The 21,480-nt window shown below is 37.7% G+C and overlaps 1 protein-coding gene across 3 annotated transcripts in view; it reads left to right on the plus strand.

Annotated features, from left to right (window-relative positions):
- The window catches only part of LOC116847572 (protein O-mannosyl-transferase TMTC2), a 412,543-nt gene that overhangs the window by 229,951 nt on the left and 161,112 nt on the right, over window positions 1–21,480 (plus strand). For all 3 annotated transcript variants that reach the window (XM_032822683.1, XM_032822685.1, XM_032822684.1), the window contains exons 4-5: window positions 5,606–6,512; window positions 18,720–18,834. In XM_032822683.1, coding sequence (XP_032678574.1) covers window positions 5,606–6,512; window positions 18,720–18,834 — 1,022 coding nt within the window. The remainder of the gene's footprint in view (window positions 1–5,605; window positions 6,513–18,719; window positions 18,835–21,480) is intronic.

Below are 21,480 nucleotides of genomic sequence, written 5' to 3' on the forward strand. Positions count from 1 at the left end.
AATAGTTCTTTTTGTTATTAACGTAACTGTAATAGATACAATAGACTAACAGTAGAATAATAGACTGTCTCTATGACAATCATTTTTATAAGAAATGTGATTAGTCAATTTGAATGGGCGCTACAGAGAAACTCTTTCTGACTAAGTTTTACAAATAGTTCTGACATAAATTCTGTCTCTCTGTCATCTATATTGTCTTTGTTATCTATAAATAAAATATATCCAATATCGCAGTGTTTGCTAGTCAATTTATTTATTTTAGCTAATTTCTCGTATCTATAATAGATAATTTTCATTATGACTGCAAGATCGATTTCTTGGGTGAATAATCAATCATACTGGCCAACATGTTGACGTAACATCCTGTATATGTAAAATAACCTGTCTAATGAACGAATACTAAAGCACCAAACTCCAATATTTGAACAGACAAAGTCAGGTTAACTTTCTGTAATATCTTTTTTACACAATCACTCTTGAGCGAAATCTTCAAAGAAATATTATATCTATTGAACAAATTACGCGTTAGTGCAACAACAAAGGTTGCATTGATATAGTTACCAAATCGCGATTATTGGATCAATTAATGACTCTCTCATCACGGCAACTACGTAATTCGTTCGATCGACTAAACGTTTGCTTGAACGAATTTTATCTGTTCAAGCAAAGTCTTATTGACTCAACCACTTCTTTTCTCAGCACACATATGTGAGTTATCTGTTACTCACTTGAATCATAAGATGTGCAACATACCTCAATATTATAATAAATATTACAAACTGTTTATTTTCACTGGGTGGCACTCAATTACTGGACAAGATCACCCTAGGATTAAAAGAAAAAAAAAACTAGTTGCCGCAAAATTTTCAAACCGTTAAAGCCCGATTTTCCCAACACCGACGGTCGTCGCGCGGATTAGCATTAACCGCGTGACGTTAATTATAATCTTGGTCCGCTCGCAGACTTTGCGAAACATACAAAGCGCCTTATTGTACGTAATACGGATAATTGTCGCTGTCACAGGAAGTCTTTATAGCAAAAGTTTCGGTCCGGAATTAGCGGTTACGGAGCTAGCGCCGCGGATGCAGCCGGCCCCGTCGTAACCCGCTCGCATCGCCCGGAAAATTACATCTTACGGTTGTAACGAACTTCGTCGGAAGTTTGCACGAAGCGCGCGACGTATCGTTCGTTTATTAAGGCGAGTTTTAAACTATTCACGGTCACGCCTTGACGAATCTTCCGCTGGAGCGTCGTCGTCGTCTTCGTCGTCGTCGCCGACGTCGTTGTCGTCGTTGTCGTTTCTCGCGGCGTTCAAAGCCGCGGTGGAAAAAAAAGGAAGATTTCGAAATAATGTGAAATTGGAGCGGAACGACGGGAAGGGCCAGGGGAAGAGGGAAGGAGGGATGGAGGAAAACGAGGCGACGGTAATGCGAGATAATAAGGCGCACCGAAAGCGATGCGCGGTAAAATGCGCGACACCGTCCTTAAGTACGACGACGTGGCATTCAATTTCGTGTCAGCTAACTTTTTTAACGAACTTGCGGCGCACTTTGCGCCAGTTCCCATTCCGCAGTCGTCGTAGACACGAGACGAGTGTCTCGAGCCGGCGCGGTGCCCGGCGAAAAGCGTAATCGTGCTTAACGTGAATTATAAATTCACCGCAAACTATTATTTCTGCCTGATCCGACTGTCTGTGTAACTTTCAAGTCGCGTTCCCAGCCGCGGTTACCGCGCGACGGAAATTTCATTAAGACCCCTCGTGCGAGAGAATTTCGTACAGTTCAATATAATCTAATATAATCTAGACCGCTATATATATGTAGTTTCCAGTTCGCAAAAGTTCGTGATAATAAATCTCTATTTTATTCGACACAATGTGTGTAAAATATGTCGAGGTTCTGTCAATGAAGTGTCAATCGCTTGGGAGAACAGTAATTCTTCCGTATATGTATCATGTATTATACTTTCAATTGATTCTCTTTTCATAAACGGACATTTATATTCCATTAATCCCCTGACAATCGCATTCTCATTTCATGTGCTTGAGTAACAAACACATAAATGTAAGTGTTGGATAACATCGTCTGTTGGATGTGTATTATCATAAAATTGATTTGAAATTTGTTAAATCACTCATCGTAAGTAATAATTATTGTTCACTTTTTTGACATGTAACATGAGTTTCATATATCCATAATCTTGAATTTTTTAAATTTTTATTTACTTTTTACATTTCATGAAGCCACATAGAATAACATAGAATAACTTAGAAGAGTTTGACGTCAATTGTGGCTCTAAAATTAACTTATATATATTGTAGAAACTATATATAATAAATATATATAAATAAATAAATAAACAAATATATATATATATTTGTTTATTTATTTATACTTATATTTATACTTATTTTACTTATATTTACATATACCAAACTTTTATGGCTAAAATTAGTCTTAAAATTTATTGATAAGATTGATTCATTGAAAAAAAAATTGACAACATAAAGAAGTAAAAAACTAGCTATAGTTTGAGATCAATTAATCGGCGACGAAATATAGACGTGAACCACTGATCATAGTCGGTGAAGAATGAAAGGATATGGGGAAAATTACACTAGTATATCCAGAACGCATATTCTGTGATTATCAGAGTTAATACTCGGAAAATTAAAAAATTAAAAAATTAAATAAAATATTAAATACGCTCTGTTTGTTCAGCTGTTTGAAAAAACAAATTTTTCGTTGGTTCTTTATCTCATTACAAATTTTGCATATTACAATTATATTGCTTTACTGCACTTTTAAAATTCAGATTATACTTGCGACAAAAATTTGCTTCTCCAGCTGTCTAATTTTTTTCGTTATAAACTCGCTAAACTGCGTATAAGCCCGTCGATTAAAATCACACACTACAGTTTTTTCATGATATTCCATGTAACCGTTACGAACAACGTGGCGAAGGACGTGGCGAAGCGTTTGTTATCCCTTTATGTTTCGTCAACACGCGTATTGTACAGCAAGATATGTCTTGTTCGCCGATTCGTCGGACAAACGATTTTCTCCTTTCCATCCGACTGAAACTACCTTCCGGTCGGATGCGATACCGCGCTCGCCGAGGCAAACACCGACGACTGTGAAAGCTTTCATACTTCCAATTCGCCCCCTTTTCCATCTCTGTTTACTCATGGGAAAAAAGAGCGGCCGCGCCTCATAGCAATGCGGAAACAACGTATATCCGATGAACTGACAACAAGAATACCATCGCGTTATTACACAATATCATATTTCCCGCGATACATCATAATGCATTTTTACGGTACTTTTATTATTTTTACCCGCACCTGCGAACAATGCGCGTATCGCGTGCGTACGTGGGTGCATACGTGGGCGCATACGTGGGCGCATACGTGTATGTCGCAATGTTAATGTACGCGTATGTACTCTATCTCACGGTCACATTTCGAATCTACGACGTCATTCGCTTTATTATGACGAAAATATCGTCGCCACTAAACCCGAATATTTATAAAACCGCGACTCCATCATGTAGAAAATTCGTTATTTTCACTGCTTTATACACATCTTTTTACTTTATATACGTATCTCGATTGAGTTCAACGACGATCATTAAAATCACGCAAAATCGAGTTTGCGATTTTGCGCGATTTTGCGTGATTTCTAGGCTCGTATTTATAGTCGTTATTTGTAACTTGCTTCGAGTGAGATTTAGATCTGAATTTAGAGCTAAATATAAATTTTCTTGTTATCGTAGTCGCGATTACAAACGTAATGCCACACATACGTGTGTGATTCAAGTGAAAAGCTCAGACCAGTATCAAGCATTGACTACACAGAAAAAACAACTCCGTTAGTACAACTGAGAATTATCTGTTATCTGGAAACTAAATAAAAAATTCGATCGTAAGAACAGAAAGATTCCTGCAAGAGGTTTCTACTCAGCCAATTCCTCTTGAGTTATCTCAACCGCGTTTCAATGTTCAATAGTTGAATGTTCAGGCGATTGTTCTCTGTCAAGGTACACAGACATTATTTCTCGTCAGCTAGTTTTTCATCTGGTCCCCATTCAGTTACATGAACTGAAATTTCTTTTTCTATGTATTAATATGAGCTACAGATTTTATAATCAATATTAATGAAACTCAGAGCTTACGAGAGCTGAATGCTAGATTATAAATCTGTGCTAACACAAGACATATTAATAAAAAAAAAAAACATACAAGTTTATAGGTACGTTCTTAGCACAGAAAATTACCTCCAACATTTTTATATAGTCAATCAGAGTAATTAAAGATGTCTAAGATCCACCACCGAAATTCTGAAAAATGCGAACTTGCAAAATTAGCTTTTTTGAAATTTAATGCGTGTTCGACTTTCATGAGTTTCTATTTTACTTAAAACTCCTGGGTATTCGTTGCAGCCATCTTGATTTATGATGTCAGAAACGAGGAAACACACATGCTCCAAATTTCTACAAATTATATAGAAATAAAAAGACATCTATAAGATGACATTTGCAATCGATGCAGCAGATGTGTAAAATAAACTTAACAATCTCTTTCCTTTTGTTTTAACAATCAATAAATAAGTAACGTGTAACCTTCCTTTTCAATCTACTTTTTGTCATAATTTTATCATATTAATTTTACGTTTATTTCCTGATTGTTAGAACAAGCGGAAAATATTTGCACTATTTTACAGATCTGCTCGATTGAGATTGCAAGTATCATTTTATAGATATATCTTTTTATTTCTACATATTTTGCAGACATTTTAAGCATATTTCCTCGTTTGTGATGTCAAAAATCAAAATAGCCGCGACGAATACCGAAGAGTCTTTATTTTGGGCTGCGTTCCGATATTCACTGCCAATATTGCGCGATGTCATCACAGTATGCCGACACAAACGTTCCATTTTCACTAATTACTTTCGATTTGCTGTGAATAGAGAAAATGCAGCAGCTGGCGATATCACATAATCAAATTTTAACTGAATTTGAACTTTATTAGTGACAAATTAAATGACTAATTAATAAAATACGAAAGAAATTACAATTATTACGAATATTGCACACGCTATTATGGAGAAATTACAATTATTACGAATATTGCACTCGTTATTATGGAGTCAAGTACTCATTTTATGCTTTATTATTTTCTACGTCTATAAGATACAATTCCTCCGCCGCCATGTTCCTATCACGAATGCCTTATCTCGCGAGCCGCAGTAACGAAAGCAGGAAGTGACGACAAAACCTGTGACATCATATGAACCTGTGATATCATATAAAGCGCTTGAAGGTTTACTGTCGTGTGTATCGGAACGATATTTGCAGTGTTGCCAGTGAAAATCGAAACGCGACCTTGATTGCCTATCTACAGAGGCTTTGATTTCTTCAAATTTGTCCGATTTTCTGAGAAATTCAATGGCGTAACGTGAATGGCACGATATGTCGTTTACCGACACGTGCCTCTTAGGCGCGCGACGGTTAATCCATCTCGACTTCGTGGCATGACGATCAGCATCCGATGAAGCGGCGAAACTATACAAGTAATGTCATGCCCGCGAACCGTTTGAATTTCAGGGCAACTGCGGATTCACCCGGGGTCGCAGCGTCGGCATTCTGTCAGGCAGTCTGGCGTTACTCGCGCTGGGCCGGATCAGGCTCGCGGGTATCAGGCCGGAGTTTGCCAGCGCGGACAATCCAACGGCGAGGCATCCGTCGCGCTTGACGCGCGGCCTCACGTTCCTCTATCTGCCGGCGGCGAGCGCGAGAATGCTGCTGTGTCCCAGCACCTTGAGCTTCGACTGGTCGATGGACGCCGTGCCGCGAATAACGAGCCCGTTGGACCCGCGGAATTTGGAGTCGGTGTGTCTGTACGTCGCTTTGATCGCCGCCGTTTTCTGGGCCGTGCGCGGCCTGCGACGGCCGTGCCGCCGGGAGTCGACGACGACGACGACGGCGACGTTCGGACTGCTCCAGGCGTATCCACGCTCCGCGTCCTCCAGGTGTCCCGTGTGCGCAGGCAGACGCACGGGCGGCTGTCACACGGACGGCTGCAGGGCGGCCAATAACAACAACAACAGTCCGCTAGGTGATTGTCATTGTGCCAAGAGGCCGAACAACGGTGGTGGCAGCGGCGCATCTGGCGTCGGCCGGCACACGGCAGCTACCGCTGTCGCCGTGTCCTTGGGCTTCCTCGTGTTTCCTTTCCTGCCGGCGAGCAATTTGTTCTTCTACGTTGGCTTCGTGATAGCCGAAAGGATATTGTACCTGCCCAGCGTGGGCGCCTGCCTGGTGGTCGGCGCCGCGGTCTCCGGATGCTACCGGATAGCGAGAAGAAACGGCTCCAGGACGCGCGGCAGGGCGGTACTGTTAGCGACGGCGATCCTTATCGCCGCCATGTCGACGAAGACGCTCGTGAGGAACGCCGACTGGAGGGACGAGGAGAGCTTGTACAGATCCGCGTTGCACGTCAATCCGCCGAAAGGTAAGCGGTCGATCGGTTGATTAACATGTTATAGGCCTGTGTTAGGTCTATAACTGCCTGTTATAGGCTGTGTTGATTTCTATTGATTGCGCGGAATGTTTAACTAATGATTGAATTGCCAAGGATTCGACAAATAAATATAATTCGAGATTCACACATCTATCTCGTTTCATTGGCTCTCTGCCGATCGTATTGCCCGATTTTTCAGACATGCAGATAATTATATTTTATGCTCTCTAAATTTACCGGGGTGAAAACTCGCTTAAAACGAGTGAAAATTTACTTGGAGCGATAACAGGAATATTGTGAATCCAGAATATTCAGAATATTCTGAATATTCAGGATTGTAACAGTGAATATTTCACTCAAACTTGGAGCGAATTCTGGCTGAACAGAATTTATATGAAAAAAATAATATGTTCTCTGGGTATGGACACGTGAACTCCAGGCTTTCTGGGCTGACATGAATTCAAGATTTCTTCTCTTTTAAAATGTAATTTTTTATACGCGTTTTAATTCTTTTTTTCATACTTTTCTATCATAAACAAGACTTGGGCAGCACAAAGGAGAATTTTGTAGTAAGAATTACGGAAAAAAAATTTTATAATAAAAACATAGCAATTAAGTCGCGTCAACTTTCTAAAATAAATGATTTTAAATTTGTGGTGCGTTACAGAATGAGGTGAGAGAGCGCACGCACGTGATAGAAATGTAAAGGTGTAATTTTTTGCATAATATATTTGAATATACTTAAAAGTATGCCAACGGACGCGTAAAAATTTGAAACATGAAAGAGTGCGTGGAGTGTAAATTACACCCTCCGAATTATTTATGCTTATAAATATAAGAAATAAATATTTTTAGTTTGTTGATTAACATTATCTATTGTTGCACACATCTTAAAGTGTATTATAAGATGTAAATTTTAATATTTTGTCGATAATAAGTAGTTCTATGTTGAAATGAGTTCAGAATGTGTGTATGCACATGTTGCACAAGTTGCACAAACTATTATAAAATTGTTGTGAAACTGTTGAATTTAAAAAATTTTATGGTGTATTGTAAAAAATATTATTTTACATAATGTAATTCGCAAAAAATAAATTTAAAAAGACTAAAATCGAGATTAGTAACGTTATGAAATATTGAGTTATTACGTTAGATTCATAAATAGAGATATATAATAACATAATAGTAATAAAAAATTTTATTAAACGTATTATTTTTTTGCTTTAAGTTTACTATGGCTGCGTTCGCTTTGGGCGTTTACGCGTTGTAAGCGTCATTCTATCTTTATCGTTCATTACATACGGGAAGAAGATAGAATGACGTTTACAGCGCATAAGCGCCCAAAGCAAACGCAGCCTATATCATTCAGAATGAAAATTTATATCGTGGAAGGCCACGTAAAGTATAAAGTACACCCCTGATGCTAATCATTGATAGCCTAGGAAGGGATTAAGAAAACTCAAGAGGGCAGCACTGAAAAAATGTTTCTGTGTAAAATCTAAGAAAAAAGGAAGATAGGTAAAGGTACACACCTCACGCGCTTGTTGAAGGGTAAAAATGTGACAAAGAAGGGATCACAACAACGTAAAATAGAGCGATAAATGAAGGAGAGTGGTTTGTGAGCAAAGACTGAAAGATGCAGACGCATCCGGCTAAATTTTCGTCGACTGATACAGCTCCCAAACTTCGACATTTGTCGAACATATATATTTTTCGAAACGACTGTGCACGATCGTAACGTTGCCTCGTGTATCACGCGACCCGAATTCAGAGTACGTCGCGTACCATCGGTGTATCCTCGCGTGGATATCGCCGCTGCCAATGACACTTTTATCAGCTGTGCCCGTTTCGTCGTCGTCGTCGTTGTAGTCGTACGAGCCCTTAAACGCATACAATATCCATGAGAACGTCTCATTTTTATACACGAGGGCTGTAAAAAGGGAGAAGAACAACTCGCGCGCCGTGCACGCTGCCGCTTCACCGGACGGATTAAAGACATAAAGATAGTAAAAACGCTCAAGCGCGCGTTAATAATAAAAGACCGTAGTAGCGCTGCTAGTTGATCGAAGGTTGATAGGCACGCCGCGACGAAAATATATGACCATGTAAAAATGAAATTCTCCTCGTCAGACCGACGGCCGGCCGGCCGACTGACGGATATCACACCGCCTGTTTTCTCGTTATACGCCGAGGCCATTGTGCCACCGGCGGGCGTGTGCTATCCCGTCTGTTCATCTTGCACCTCGACGCAGGCAACTATGTGCCTACCGTGTCCATAAAATTGTCGGGAAGATGAATACACGGTATGCAACGGGGAATGAGCCCTCTCACCCTCTCTCTTCCTCTTTGTTTCTACTCATTGTCCGTCGTCTTTCTTCTTTCTTTTTCCATTTTTCTCGCACCGCGTTAATTTTTTGCGCCCCGTATATATCTTTCGTAGGGTTTCATAAGAAGAGTTAACGTTTATTAAAAAAAAAAAAAAAAAAACGTATTTTCATTCTCATGAACGCGTTTACGCAACAGATGTCGAATGCATGTGTTAGGTGAAATTAAAAAAATTCTGATGAAAACTTTCTTTAATAAAGTTATCTTCACGATCCTTCTGGCATACTTATAAAATCGATACATCTTTTAGAATCTTTAAGTAAAGATTTTATTGCAAGGGTAAATATATTTGAGACGTTTGAAAGTTCTCCATTGAAAGAAAATTAACTCTCCATTGTCCACTGTGATTCTGAAGTCACAATCCATTTTTATCATTATTTATCTCCAATATGACTATTGTTTCTGTCTTGACCGACGTGAAAATCACAATATGGCTACCTCTTTTTAGTATGTTGGCGGCAATAGTAACTGTCCAGCGTGACCTCAGAGCCACAAATCTATTTTGGGAAAATAAGAAATTAGAATTTCACCTTTTTTTTATGTGTTGAGTACTTTAGTTTTAAACATAAATGAAAAACTTTTTAAACATGTGAAATTAATTTTAGCAGTAGAGGATTAAAGGGAAATAAGTTGACAAGTTCTTGTGAGGACGCGAATACGACAAGAGTCGTTGGAATTTGGAGAAATGACCAGTTTCGAGAAGCTGTCGCGAGCGAACGAAGCGTTCTTCCAGGAGAGTGATGTAAATGAACGATACCGAAGCTTTGTCAATAACGTGCAAATTCGGTCAATAAAGACTCGTTAGGCTTGGCGCAAAGCGAGCAGCAATCAGCTGCTTTCCGGCATTTCATCCACGAACATTCTCTCTAGACGTTTAAGAGAGAGAGAGAGGGAGAGGGAGAGGGAGGGAGGGAGGGAGAGAGAGAGAGAGAGAGAAGCATCATAGAATCATCAATCTCTACAGTTTTTTTTTCATTTTACTTATATTTATGGGATATATATTCTGTTATTAAATTTGTAGTTATTCCATCGACTAATACACCTACATCTTTATCTTAGAATAAAATAGTTTGATAGTTCACAACAATCTCTCACAACTTTAATGTATCTTATATATGTATCTATTTAACCGAGGCATTAACCTAACCGTAAAAGATTTTTAATTACTCGTATTTCTCTATATATATTTTGAATCAGCAAGACGAATATAAAACAAGTATAAATGGAAGAATAGTTTATAAATTAACCTTTAAGCAAACGCGCAGTGGCACTTTATGTTTAAAAACTGATTTTTCTGAAATATTACTTATGACACGCGCCTCCCTTTTCTATTATGGTCTTTATATTTTTCATTTATCCTGTGTTATAAAACATCTTTCGTATTTTTCCCATCAAAATCATTCGTTAGCTTCCAATCCAGTAAGTTTTGCGGTATTCCATATCATTCATCTCCAATGTTCTGCTAGGTTAATTTTATGTAATTATTACTTTTGTTTATAACTTAATATAAATATGTTTTTATTTAAACAGTTTTAAATTATGTTTCTTTTTTTTAAAGTTTTTAGGTATTTAGTTATAGCTAGTTATAGATTCATATAACATAAATTTAAAAATGCACAAAATTCCAACGTTATATTTTATTACAAATATATTTTACTTCTTTTTATGTATTTACAATTTTTATAATAATTTATATCATAATTTTATAACAAATAAATAATAAGTTAGTGACGCGGCACTGAGTACTGCGCGCGTCCATTGTGATGTTTGGGAAAAAAACGCGTGCACTTAAGGGTTAAATAAAATTAGAATTTATTTTCATGTGATACGCGAAAAAGAAGAATTATAAATCTACAATGCGATCATTTGCTTTTCTTTTTTATTTGCTCGAATTATAATTATGATTGCGACTTCAATCGTAAATTTAATTAGAACTTTAGAAAAAAAGAAAAGAAATCCATTTCTTAATATATCGCAAAATTAATCGATAGTGTAGATAAATAATCGTTTGGCTACTAGAAGCGAGACAGTCTCAACTTTCGAATGCGCTTTGTGTTTCACACTTGTTTCACATTACTACGACATTTTTACGCGGAGCTATCGACGAATCGTTTGACAGGGACCAAAGCCCGCCGATAATGGTTCCTTTTCAGTCAAGCGCACCGTTGTTTCCGGTATGTCAAGTTCGCAGCGCGAACAAAATATAATACAATGATGTTACGCGCGCACCCCCGCTGGTCACCTTCAAAGGACCTCACGTCGTCTTCGGGATTTCGACGCTTCAAACAGCCATATTTCGGTGGAAAATTGACGTAGGAACATGAAACAAATGCCATTTTTTTCAAGACATCAATTATAAATTTTTTCGCGTGAATTCAATCTTACTCATTATCATATAATTTTTTCTTTAGTATGAAATCATAAAAAGTGAATAATTTTGCAGCATTCATAAGCAATCATAAATTTTTTCCTCCAATGTAAACTTGTGAAAAGTGAACATTTCCATATATTTTCAAATGTAGATTTCTTATTTTTCACACACAAGTTTATATTAAGGGAAAAGATTCATAATTAACTCCCAGTATTGCACACAGCATGCGTTAACATTCGACGCTCTTGTCATGACACGTGTTTCTTATGATTACGGTATGTCATACAGGATGTCTGACATAAGACACGCTAAGGCAAGTGTGCAGGTAGAACACATCAACCTAACTTGAGCAAAAGATGTCGTACCATTTTTCAAACAACCACGTGAAATTTCGTGAAATAAATGAACGAAAATTAGAGAAGCAATCTGCGTGATGTTGTGGAACAAGCTCTGTAGGTGCAATCTCACAAAAAATGACTGAAATGTAGCTAAGAGATAATCGCATTTCAGTCATTTTTAGTGAGATTGCGGCTACAAAGCTCTTTCTACAGCGTACTTATTCTCCAATCTTCTTTCATTCATTTCTCAAAATGACTATCTTTTAGTCGCATTTCAGTTATTTTTTATGAGATACATAGGAACATTGACTGACAACTAAAAACGGAGTAGGGATGCAAGTGCCGTATAGATTGTTCTTCGATTGTTCTTCGATGTATTGCGAATGTGTCGTACGCGTGTTGTTAAGAAACAATCGCAAATATCAATCATTTTCTACTATTTTCGCAATCGCGTTTCAGTCATTTTTTATGAGATTATGCTTACAAAGCTCGTTCCACAGCACCCCATATATTGATTCGCCAATTTTCTTTCATTAATTTTTCGAGATTTTACGTGGTTATTTGGAAAATACATACATACATATATATATATATACATACATATATATATATATATATATATATATATATATATATATATATATAAAAATCCGATAGGAAAGGATAAGTCGAAACTCTACAAGAGAGACAGTTGAGACACGACAAAAAGATTATCAAGTTTCTTAGGTAGGCATTTGATCAAGGGCAATATTTAGATAAACTTAAATCCATCAAGATTGTATTTGGTGGTCGCATAAAGCTATTGAATTGTGATATATCATTGGACTAAAATATATTTAGATGTGAAAATTATAATTATTATAGTATCTCGAAACTTATAGCGCCTAATAATAACGCGATATAAGTTTGATCGTGGAATAAAGTCGACCCTTGAAACTCTTCTTCTGAATTGCATACATTCATATGCAATTCAGATCTATTTTTCAGTGTTAAGTAACACCGTAAACATTGCTGTCTCACGAGCGAAATGGCCACTACATCTTTCAGTTTAATCACCACAACGCTTATGTTCGTTTATTGCGCTAAAAGTATCATTATTTTTCTTTCTCAGTCTCGCCTCTTGCGCTCTGCATGGCCTCCATATTTTCGAGCTATCTGACGGAAACGTCTTACGCCAACGTGCACGCGCGCGTTAAGAGCATACGCGAGTTTCTCGTTTCTTCTCATCCGCTGGGCTCCCCCCTTTTAATGCACCCTTCTAATCCGTCCCGACCCTTTTTCACCTTTTATCCACTTTCATACGGCGCTTATCCTCCACGGTGTACTTTTTCGTAATTATTTTAACTTACGTCCTCCGACCGTAACGTAACGGGGTCCGGGAGTTTTTCCTCTCGCTGACGAGAGAATTTTTGCTTCGTTCCTGCAACGCATTTCATTCGCGCAATATAACGCGAGTGTGTTGTCCGAGAGGCAACGTAGTTTCTGTTGTATTAATTTATCCTATCTCGCCACTATCGCCGTCTGCTCGGACCGCTGCGTATCCCGGTATATTGAAAGCAATTTCACAAAACGTCCTTCCATCCCACTCATTAAAGGCTCGCTAGGGCTCTAGGAAACGGCAAGAAAAATACGATATTTCTAAGGACGAAGTTTCACAGACGAAGAACGGTTGAATATTTGGTTTTTAAACACGACAGATAGACAGACATAGAGAGAGAGAGAGAGAGAGAGAGAGAGCACCGAGATACAACTCGCTTGATTCTTCCTTCACATGCGCTCCTTCCTCCCGGGACGCCATCCGTCTTTGCCACTTTTTACAGTCTATCCACCCCATTTACCTTCATGATAATCTAACGATTGATTGCGCGCGAGCGCGTGCGATTTAATCTGCTGGACAGTAGTTCGTATTAATTGCGCCGCACGTCAGCGCTGCGCATCTGTTCCACGTCATCGACCGCGCATTACGTGACTCCAAGATCGTCTCACTCCGGTTTTTATTATTTATGCACGCTCGCTCATTTAATTCCGCGCGGGAATCTGAAGTCAGATTCCGCTGACGCCTGGCTTTCATCGTATTTGATTTAATATCAAAATGAAGTGGTCTCGCGCGAAATTAACCTGGAAGTTGTGGTATATGTTCGTTTTACATGAATAATAACCTTACGCATCGTTCTTGCGCCGCGCTTCCTCAGTTTCGTGAATTAATTTTTCAATTTACCAACGGCTTGGAGTTCTCCTTCACTACTTGAACTCAACTTCCTGTCACGTAAACAACCGCTTTATGATTCGAGAAACTAATATTCACATCCTTATTCCGTCACACTCATCTAATATCTTAGGAACATAGCGAATATGACTCTGGTTGTCCTCGTTGTTTCGTTCGAACGCGACGACGGTTCGTCGCCACAATAACGAAATTAGATGAAATCGTAAAATCTTATTAGATGAAATTAGATGAAATCGTAAAATCTTATTAAATCTCCGTTTTAGAATTTCGGATAAGTCTCAATTCGATTAAATAAATGCAGCGAGGACGTACGCGCTTATCGAGCTGCGCCCTGCGAGAAACCTCATCTTCATATTTCGACGCTTCGTTTTTCTTCTTCTTCTCTCTGTCTCTCTTCTTTTTTAATTAACAACTCCAAGCTGCTCAGCCCTTAATTCCGCATCCGGCATTCGTCCGTCGTTCTCTCGCGAGACAATCTCGTCGCCTCGGCCCCTCCACGGAATACCATCCATCCCCGGCTAGGAAGTCTCGCTGCTCATTTTTTTAATGTTCCTCGCAAAAAGAACAGGAAAGGGTGAAAGAGCGAGCGAAGCGGACAGAGGCGGGCGTAGGAACGGGCGGTCACGCGAGCTGACGCCGACACAACGCGCTACCGCCGGCGCCAGCGGCGACGTCACAGCGCGTTTTAATTGCGCCGACAGAAATTGCGTGTTACCGTGTTAACAGGCTGCTCCGCGCTACGAGAAATAAATTTACATTTTGTTGGTTCAGGTCGTCGACGCTCGCTCGCGTATTCGCCGGGCAACGCATCCTGTGCCCGCTCATCCTCCCGACCCCCGTTGCACCCTTCCTATCGCGTTCAACACCTGCACCCCGCAGAGATGCACATTCCTCCTCTTCCCTCCGTCGAGTCACCGCGGATCACTCTGCGTTATCATGAGGCGATTATTGTTTGTTGATTTAACGCACGTATAACGTTTGACATATCGCAACGTCGGGGCGCATTTGGAGCACCTATCCTTTTCATTTAACTCGGTAGTTAACCCGTAACAGATACTATGCCTTTTTAGTTTTTCAAGCTATAGGTACAATGGGGTCCGGTGGACTCCAATAAATTTTTGCCATTTTTAACATGATAATAAAAGGTAGAAAGAAAAACGCTTTATAGTTCGAAAATAATACTTTACGAATATTACTTGTATATTAGAACTAGACATATATAATAACAGTCTCAGTTTTTCAGTAATCTAAAAGAAAACATTAACTGGTTATAAGATGAACATAATGTGGGCAATGTTGAAATAAAATACACTGAAAGACAAATAATCGGAAAAAGAAAAAAATTTATGTTTTAATCTAAGTCTACAATAAGATTATATAAAAAAATATAAACAAGTATTGTTAAATTAAATACAATATTAAAATCTTAGAGGGTTTTTAGATGTAATCGTTACAGATAGTGCTTGCACATTTTGTGCATATTGGTTTATTGCATCTAACATATACTTCTTTGGATTTTATATGTTTACTTCTAGGACATTTATTACATCTTACTCTGGATGGCAAAATAATTTTAGATCTTTCAGTTTCTTCAATTTTTAAAATAGATGAAATTATTAAACGCAATGGCTTATAAATATATTGAGTTATAAGACGTTTCTTAAGTTCAGGTTCTACTAACTGAAAGACAAGAGTTTTTATTCTTTTGCGTGAAGAATGAGTCATATTGAGCTGAAGATTAAGAAAATTATTTTCATAAAAATAACGTTAACAGTACAATAGAGTCACTGTGACCCCTTACGAAAAACAAATGCATATAATTCACAGCTACTTACAAATAACTCGATGACCTTTTCTTCTGTCACACTGAAAACTGTTACTCGAAAGGTACTGAAGATATTAGCGCCATACAATGGATAATTTAGGAATTATCACGAAAATAAAATTAGTTGGGGTTCCTGGGACCACATGGTACTTGTTACGGATTAAATGCGTTGTGTTACGGCAGCGATGCGACCATAAACTTATAAAATAGACTGCGCACTCTTACGGAATAGCTGATGACAAGATTGAAGGACAGTGATATGATAAATCAAATGCTTTCTCTGTCACATATTACTCTAGGAAGTGCAATCATAGTTATGAAACTTGTCTTAAGTGAGAACTCAGATTTGAATTCAGAGGTAGAGCTCTTCAGTTGAATCACGATCAGATATCAGATATACAGAGTGTCTGACAATTAATGACACGCCTGTTATACGTAGATAGAGTTTATTGAACATAAAATTCCTCAATTATTTTACAACCACATAAAAACTTTGAATTATTAACTCTAAATTACTAAATTATCGTGTGAGTTTGTCACTAAACATTCATAAAAAATACTACTTTAAAATAAAACATTAATAAAAGCTTCTAACTCTATTTTTATTAGTTCATATTATAAAGTTCACATTATAGAAACATTAAATACAAAATAAAAATAAAAATTTAAATATAAAATAGTTTTACGAGAATAACGCTGCAATAAATACGAAAAGCACAAAAAATAAAAGTACACTTATCGTGACTCAAAAGTAATATTATTACTGAACTATCCTATTTTTTATGACGTTACCACTATAACTTCGCACCAAAAGACACCTTGTGGCATATTGACGTAAACATATAGAAAGGTAAACAGATGTGAGGCGCTTCAACAACGCGAACATTATAATTTTTAGAAATCACCGATTTACTGCCGCAATTTTTATGATAGATTAGTAACTTAGGGTTAATTAAAGGAGATTGGTGAATGTAATCACGATAGATAAATTGTGACGGCGACGTCTACTATCGTGTACTTGTGCATTAGATTAAACAAAAAGTTACCTATTATTTTGAAAATGACCACCTAGATTTTTAGTTATTGATTAAAGAAAATTGGTGCACCTTATGCGCACAATCATGCACCGATGTTCTTTAATTAATACCTAAAAATATACGTGGTTATTTGCAAAATGGTAGAGGACCTTTTCGTTCAATTTGATGAGCTCTATCATAAGGAGTTTGTCATTAATTGTCAAACACCCTTTACAAATATCATGTATGTTATAGTTCAACTGTAAAACTTGGATCTAACTCTGAATAAAAATCTGAGTATCTCGCATGGGACAAGTTTCAGATGACAACTATGTATTGTACGTAATATATTAGAGGGGACAATGTAAGAGAAACAAAAGCGTGAAATATAGTAAAATAAAGAAAGGATGCATCGATTATGTGATCTGCTCTTTCGTTTTTCCTATCAAGAAGGCAATTAGGAAAACATCTTACTTTCTCTATCGCTCTCTCTTACTAATGCTAACTTCGCCTCTCCTACAGCAATGCGCAGTAGTCTACTTCATATGTAACAAGAAAAGTTGATCTAACTAAAATTATAATTATGTTTTAGCTGTTCTAATACGAAAATGCTAGTAGCAACATGCAATAACGTTATATTATCACTAACATTATAATAAAATTTAATTAAAAAATAGTTTTCTTGACCATAATTTATATATAGTAATTACTTCACTATCTGATTACAAATACCAAACACTTTTTTCTCGTTACATTTATGGAATAGACGATGCTTACGTGTTGCTTTTGTTTTCACCAGCAAGAAGAATACCAGCTAGAGAATTAGACAAAGAAATATTCTCTATTATTTTTTCTTACCAATACCGACATTATCTCTTCTACACACACAGCAATGCGCAGTCTATGAATGCAATTAGACATATGCGTTTGATAAAACGAACGAAAAATATTAGACTGGCTGTTACGAGTACTTTTGTTATTTCGGTCAATGTTTGCAAGAGGGATTATTTGGAGATGCGTTCGACACGGAATGATGAGAGCTGAAGCGAGTATTAAAGTCATCAATTGTGCAAATATGTAAATTTAATAAAGTCGCGATGCATTCCATTGAATTGGACGATAACAGTATACAAAAGCCACTCGTGCGTTTTATTCATTATACGGTACGAGTAAACGTTTGAACACCGATTTTAAATAATTCTACTTTCGACAGCATGTCTGTCAGAATTAGTATCATTGGAGTAGCTGGAGTTGCTCTTTGTGAACAGTGCTTGAAACAATGTTACATAACGCCACCCGAAAATGGAATAACGACGAAAATATTAGCCTCTATGTCTGGAAGGTGATCTATATAAGCGCGGCGTGCGTGCGCGCAGCATGTAACTATGTTCCCGAGCACTTCCTGCTGATCATTTAACGAGTTGAATATTCAACTACAAGCGGTGTACGAGAGCGAGCACGTAAGCAGAGAAATGATGGGCGGGCGTATCTTGATCGCGATAATTCTCAAGTAATTGCCGCTGGGATAATAATTAACACTGAAAGCGTAAGACGTATTTCACACCTGCACATCGTGCCATCCGTTAACAATTATCGCGGCCATTGTAGCGACATTTTCTTCGCAGACACCGTTCTCCTCTTCGCTGCTCCATTTTGCGAATTTTTCGGAAACCGCCGGAATTTTTTAAGCATACATTTACAATAATATGCGTTAAAAATACCGTGATGTTTATTCATCTGTCTGCCATCCGTTAACATATTTACGTTGGCCATTGTAGCATCATTTTCTGCACCGAGACCGACAATGTTCTCTTTTTCGCTGCCTCATTTCTCGAATTTTCCCGAAACCGCTAGAATTTGTTAAGTATATATTCGCAGTGCTGTACGTTAAAAACACTGTGACACTTGTATATATGTTCATTTGTCATGTAGCCATACCTGCGCACGGTCATATCGACCCGAGCCCATTAATGTTTAATGTTTCGCCAACCAATAGTGCAGAGTGCGAAATCGAATACGATCTATGTCGCTTCCAGCTTATGGCAACTTGGGCAGCATTCTCAGCGAGCAAGGGCGAGTAGCCGAGGCGGAGGAAGCTTTCGTCCAGGCGCTTCGTTATCGACCGAACATGGCGGACGTGCACTACAACCTGTGAGTACTACACACACATCCACGAAAAGAAGAAAATATATCATTTATTTCTTTCTTTCTTGTCGATATCTACGACATGTGGGCCAACCAAGCGTGTCACTTGACAGATTCTCTGGAATCAGAAACCAAAGATTTCTCGAAACTCTTGATGGAGAATGAGAGGCCGGAAAAGCAAACGTATTTTTCGCGCATTTCGTGCAATGTATAACTTCGAATAACCGACGGTAATCTCCAAACGAATTCAATCTGCATCGCGATCGCTTTATTGTCCCGAAGCTTTATTTCAGCCAGTGCACGGATTCGCACCCTCGTAGCCTTCTGAAATTTGATTTTGACACCGCCAACCGATTTCAGCTCCCTGTCGAGCCGATGACGCGCGAACGCCGCTAGGGAGATTACCAGGCCCAAACGGTGGTCCCCATATTTGACCGACTAATTCTTTTTCCCTTCGTTTTACCGATCCATCGCGACTGAATATATATATATATATATATTTGCTCGCGCTAAGTCGTTCTGGTCGGTAGGGGTAGAGAGTCGCCGACGAGAGAGATTCTGTTTACTGCTGTAGCCATATCGGCCAACGGCCATGAGCTTCTTAAGCACGTAATATCGGTCAGCGTAGCCCGACCGCGCTATCTCCTCTTACCTCACGACGCATCAACGACTTCGTATAGAGGCTTACCGCATGCCCACCCCCGAGAGAGCCGCTGAAGGTCCTCGGGGTCCTTCGATCGGCGCTCATCATCTTTCGACGCTCCACCTACTAGGTGGGAAAGGACGTGGAAGCCTGTCAAGCCGCTGAGTCGATAAGCCTGCCCTGGGCATCCCTCTGCGCGCCTCTGATAAGCCGGCTACGTGGCACGTACTACGTGCCACGTACTTGCCCCATTATGTACCGACCATAGACGTCTTAGTACGGCACTCCTGCCGGCTAAATTGGACGATCGATAGAAGGCAGGTGTATAATCAATACTGAAATTAGTGGTCCGGGACTGGGTGAATTTCGAATTTTCGTTGATAGAATCACTTTGCCGCAGTAACAATATGAATTAATTTAGGAATTAACAATGGGAATTAATTTTGCCGTTCACGTATTTCTTTTTGTGAGCTATCAACAATGTATAAAAGGTTTCTGTTTAATGTACAGGTCATTCTATGCGATAAAAGCCGAATGAATATTACAACGTGAAAGTAAGAACATATAATTCATGTCTGAATAAAGTAATAAAATTTAGCTTGAAATGTGTGAAATTTCTTTCGGTAATTGTACAGAATAAAATAGACTCATCATATGCACTTTAGTAAAGCAAAAGGTTTTAGAAAGTTCTATAAACTAAAACGCGTCTGATGTATGTATTATACCTACAAAAAAAATATGTAAAAAATATTCGGTGAGTATATTCTCTTTATAATAATTTACTTAGGTTAATATACAATATTTTTCAAATATTTTTCAAATAAGAAAATATACATTTTATTCAAATCTCTTAAGAAAATCTTAGCTTCTTATGAAAGCAATTATTTATTTTACTTAAATAAAAGAATTTGAGTAAATATGTTATTAGTATCCACTAAAAAATACTATTTTTTAGATATTTTTTCTCTCAATGTAGTAGAATATTATAATTCAATTTTCAAACAAATATATATTAAAAAATAAAAATTCATAACAAATAACTTATTAAATTTGGATCTTTAATTTTGAATCAATGATTACATCCTCTTTTAAGCACTAATATTAACTGGTATATTCCTTTTTTTGTTAATAACTTTTTAATAAACAAAAAGCAAGACAGCTAAAATCTTATTAAAGTTATTCTCTAAGGTATAATCAGTGTATTTTTCTTGCATGAATTTGGCACAGCGTATAACGAATTTGTGTGTTATAAATTTTGCAGTTAAATCTTACTCACACTGATCAAAATCAGTGAGATATAAGATGCAACAGTAAAATGGGGATATTTCAATCGAGAACTAATGAACATTCACAAATTATTAGTGAAAATCGGTGATATTCCTTTTAATAATACCACCAAGAATCTTTATTATAGATTTTAGAGATCAGAAACATAAACTTATCATCGATTTCAAGATTATTGATTAGTGAGGTGCAATCTGCATAATTATCCTTTTTCAATATTTCGTCTACATTTGACTTAATAGTTCATGATACTATTTTAAAATACAATATTATTTTAAAATAATATCGGACGCAGTAAGTTAGACGTAATTTGACTTTTGATATGACGTAATTTGACTTTTCAGAATGACAATCTTTTAGATGTGTTGAAGTACATAATTGATGATCAAATTCCATATCAATTAATAAAGAGTATACCAGGTATGTAAATATGAAACCGGAATTTTTGTATAGAAAATACACGTTTATTGTATGAAAATGATAAAAAATATTTTATTCGAAGTATTACCTATCGCTAGTTATATATTTTTCCTACTTGTCTGACAATTTGTGGATGCCACGCCAAAAAAACTATTGCTCTTTTGAGGCAAACCAGTCATCGAGCCATTTTCGTACATTTTCGTAAGAAGTGAAGCGCTGCTTAGCAAGTGCGTGTCCCATCGATGCAAATAAATAGTAATCGGACAGAGCCAAGTCTGGTGAGTAAGCCGCATGCGAAAGTATTT

The sequence above is a fragment of the Odontomachus brunneus genome, unplaced genomic scaffold, assembly GCF_010583005.1.
Source record: "Odontomachus brunneus isolate Ranch 3 - 2012 unplaced genomic scaffold, Obru_v1 Obru_scaffold_080, whole genome shotgun sequence".
NCBI classification, from domain to species: domain Eukaryota; kingdom Metazoa; phylum Arthropoda; class Insecta; order Hymenoptera; family Formicidae; genus Odontomachus; species Odontomachus brunneus.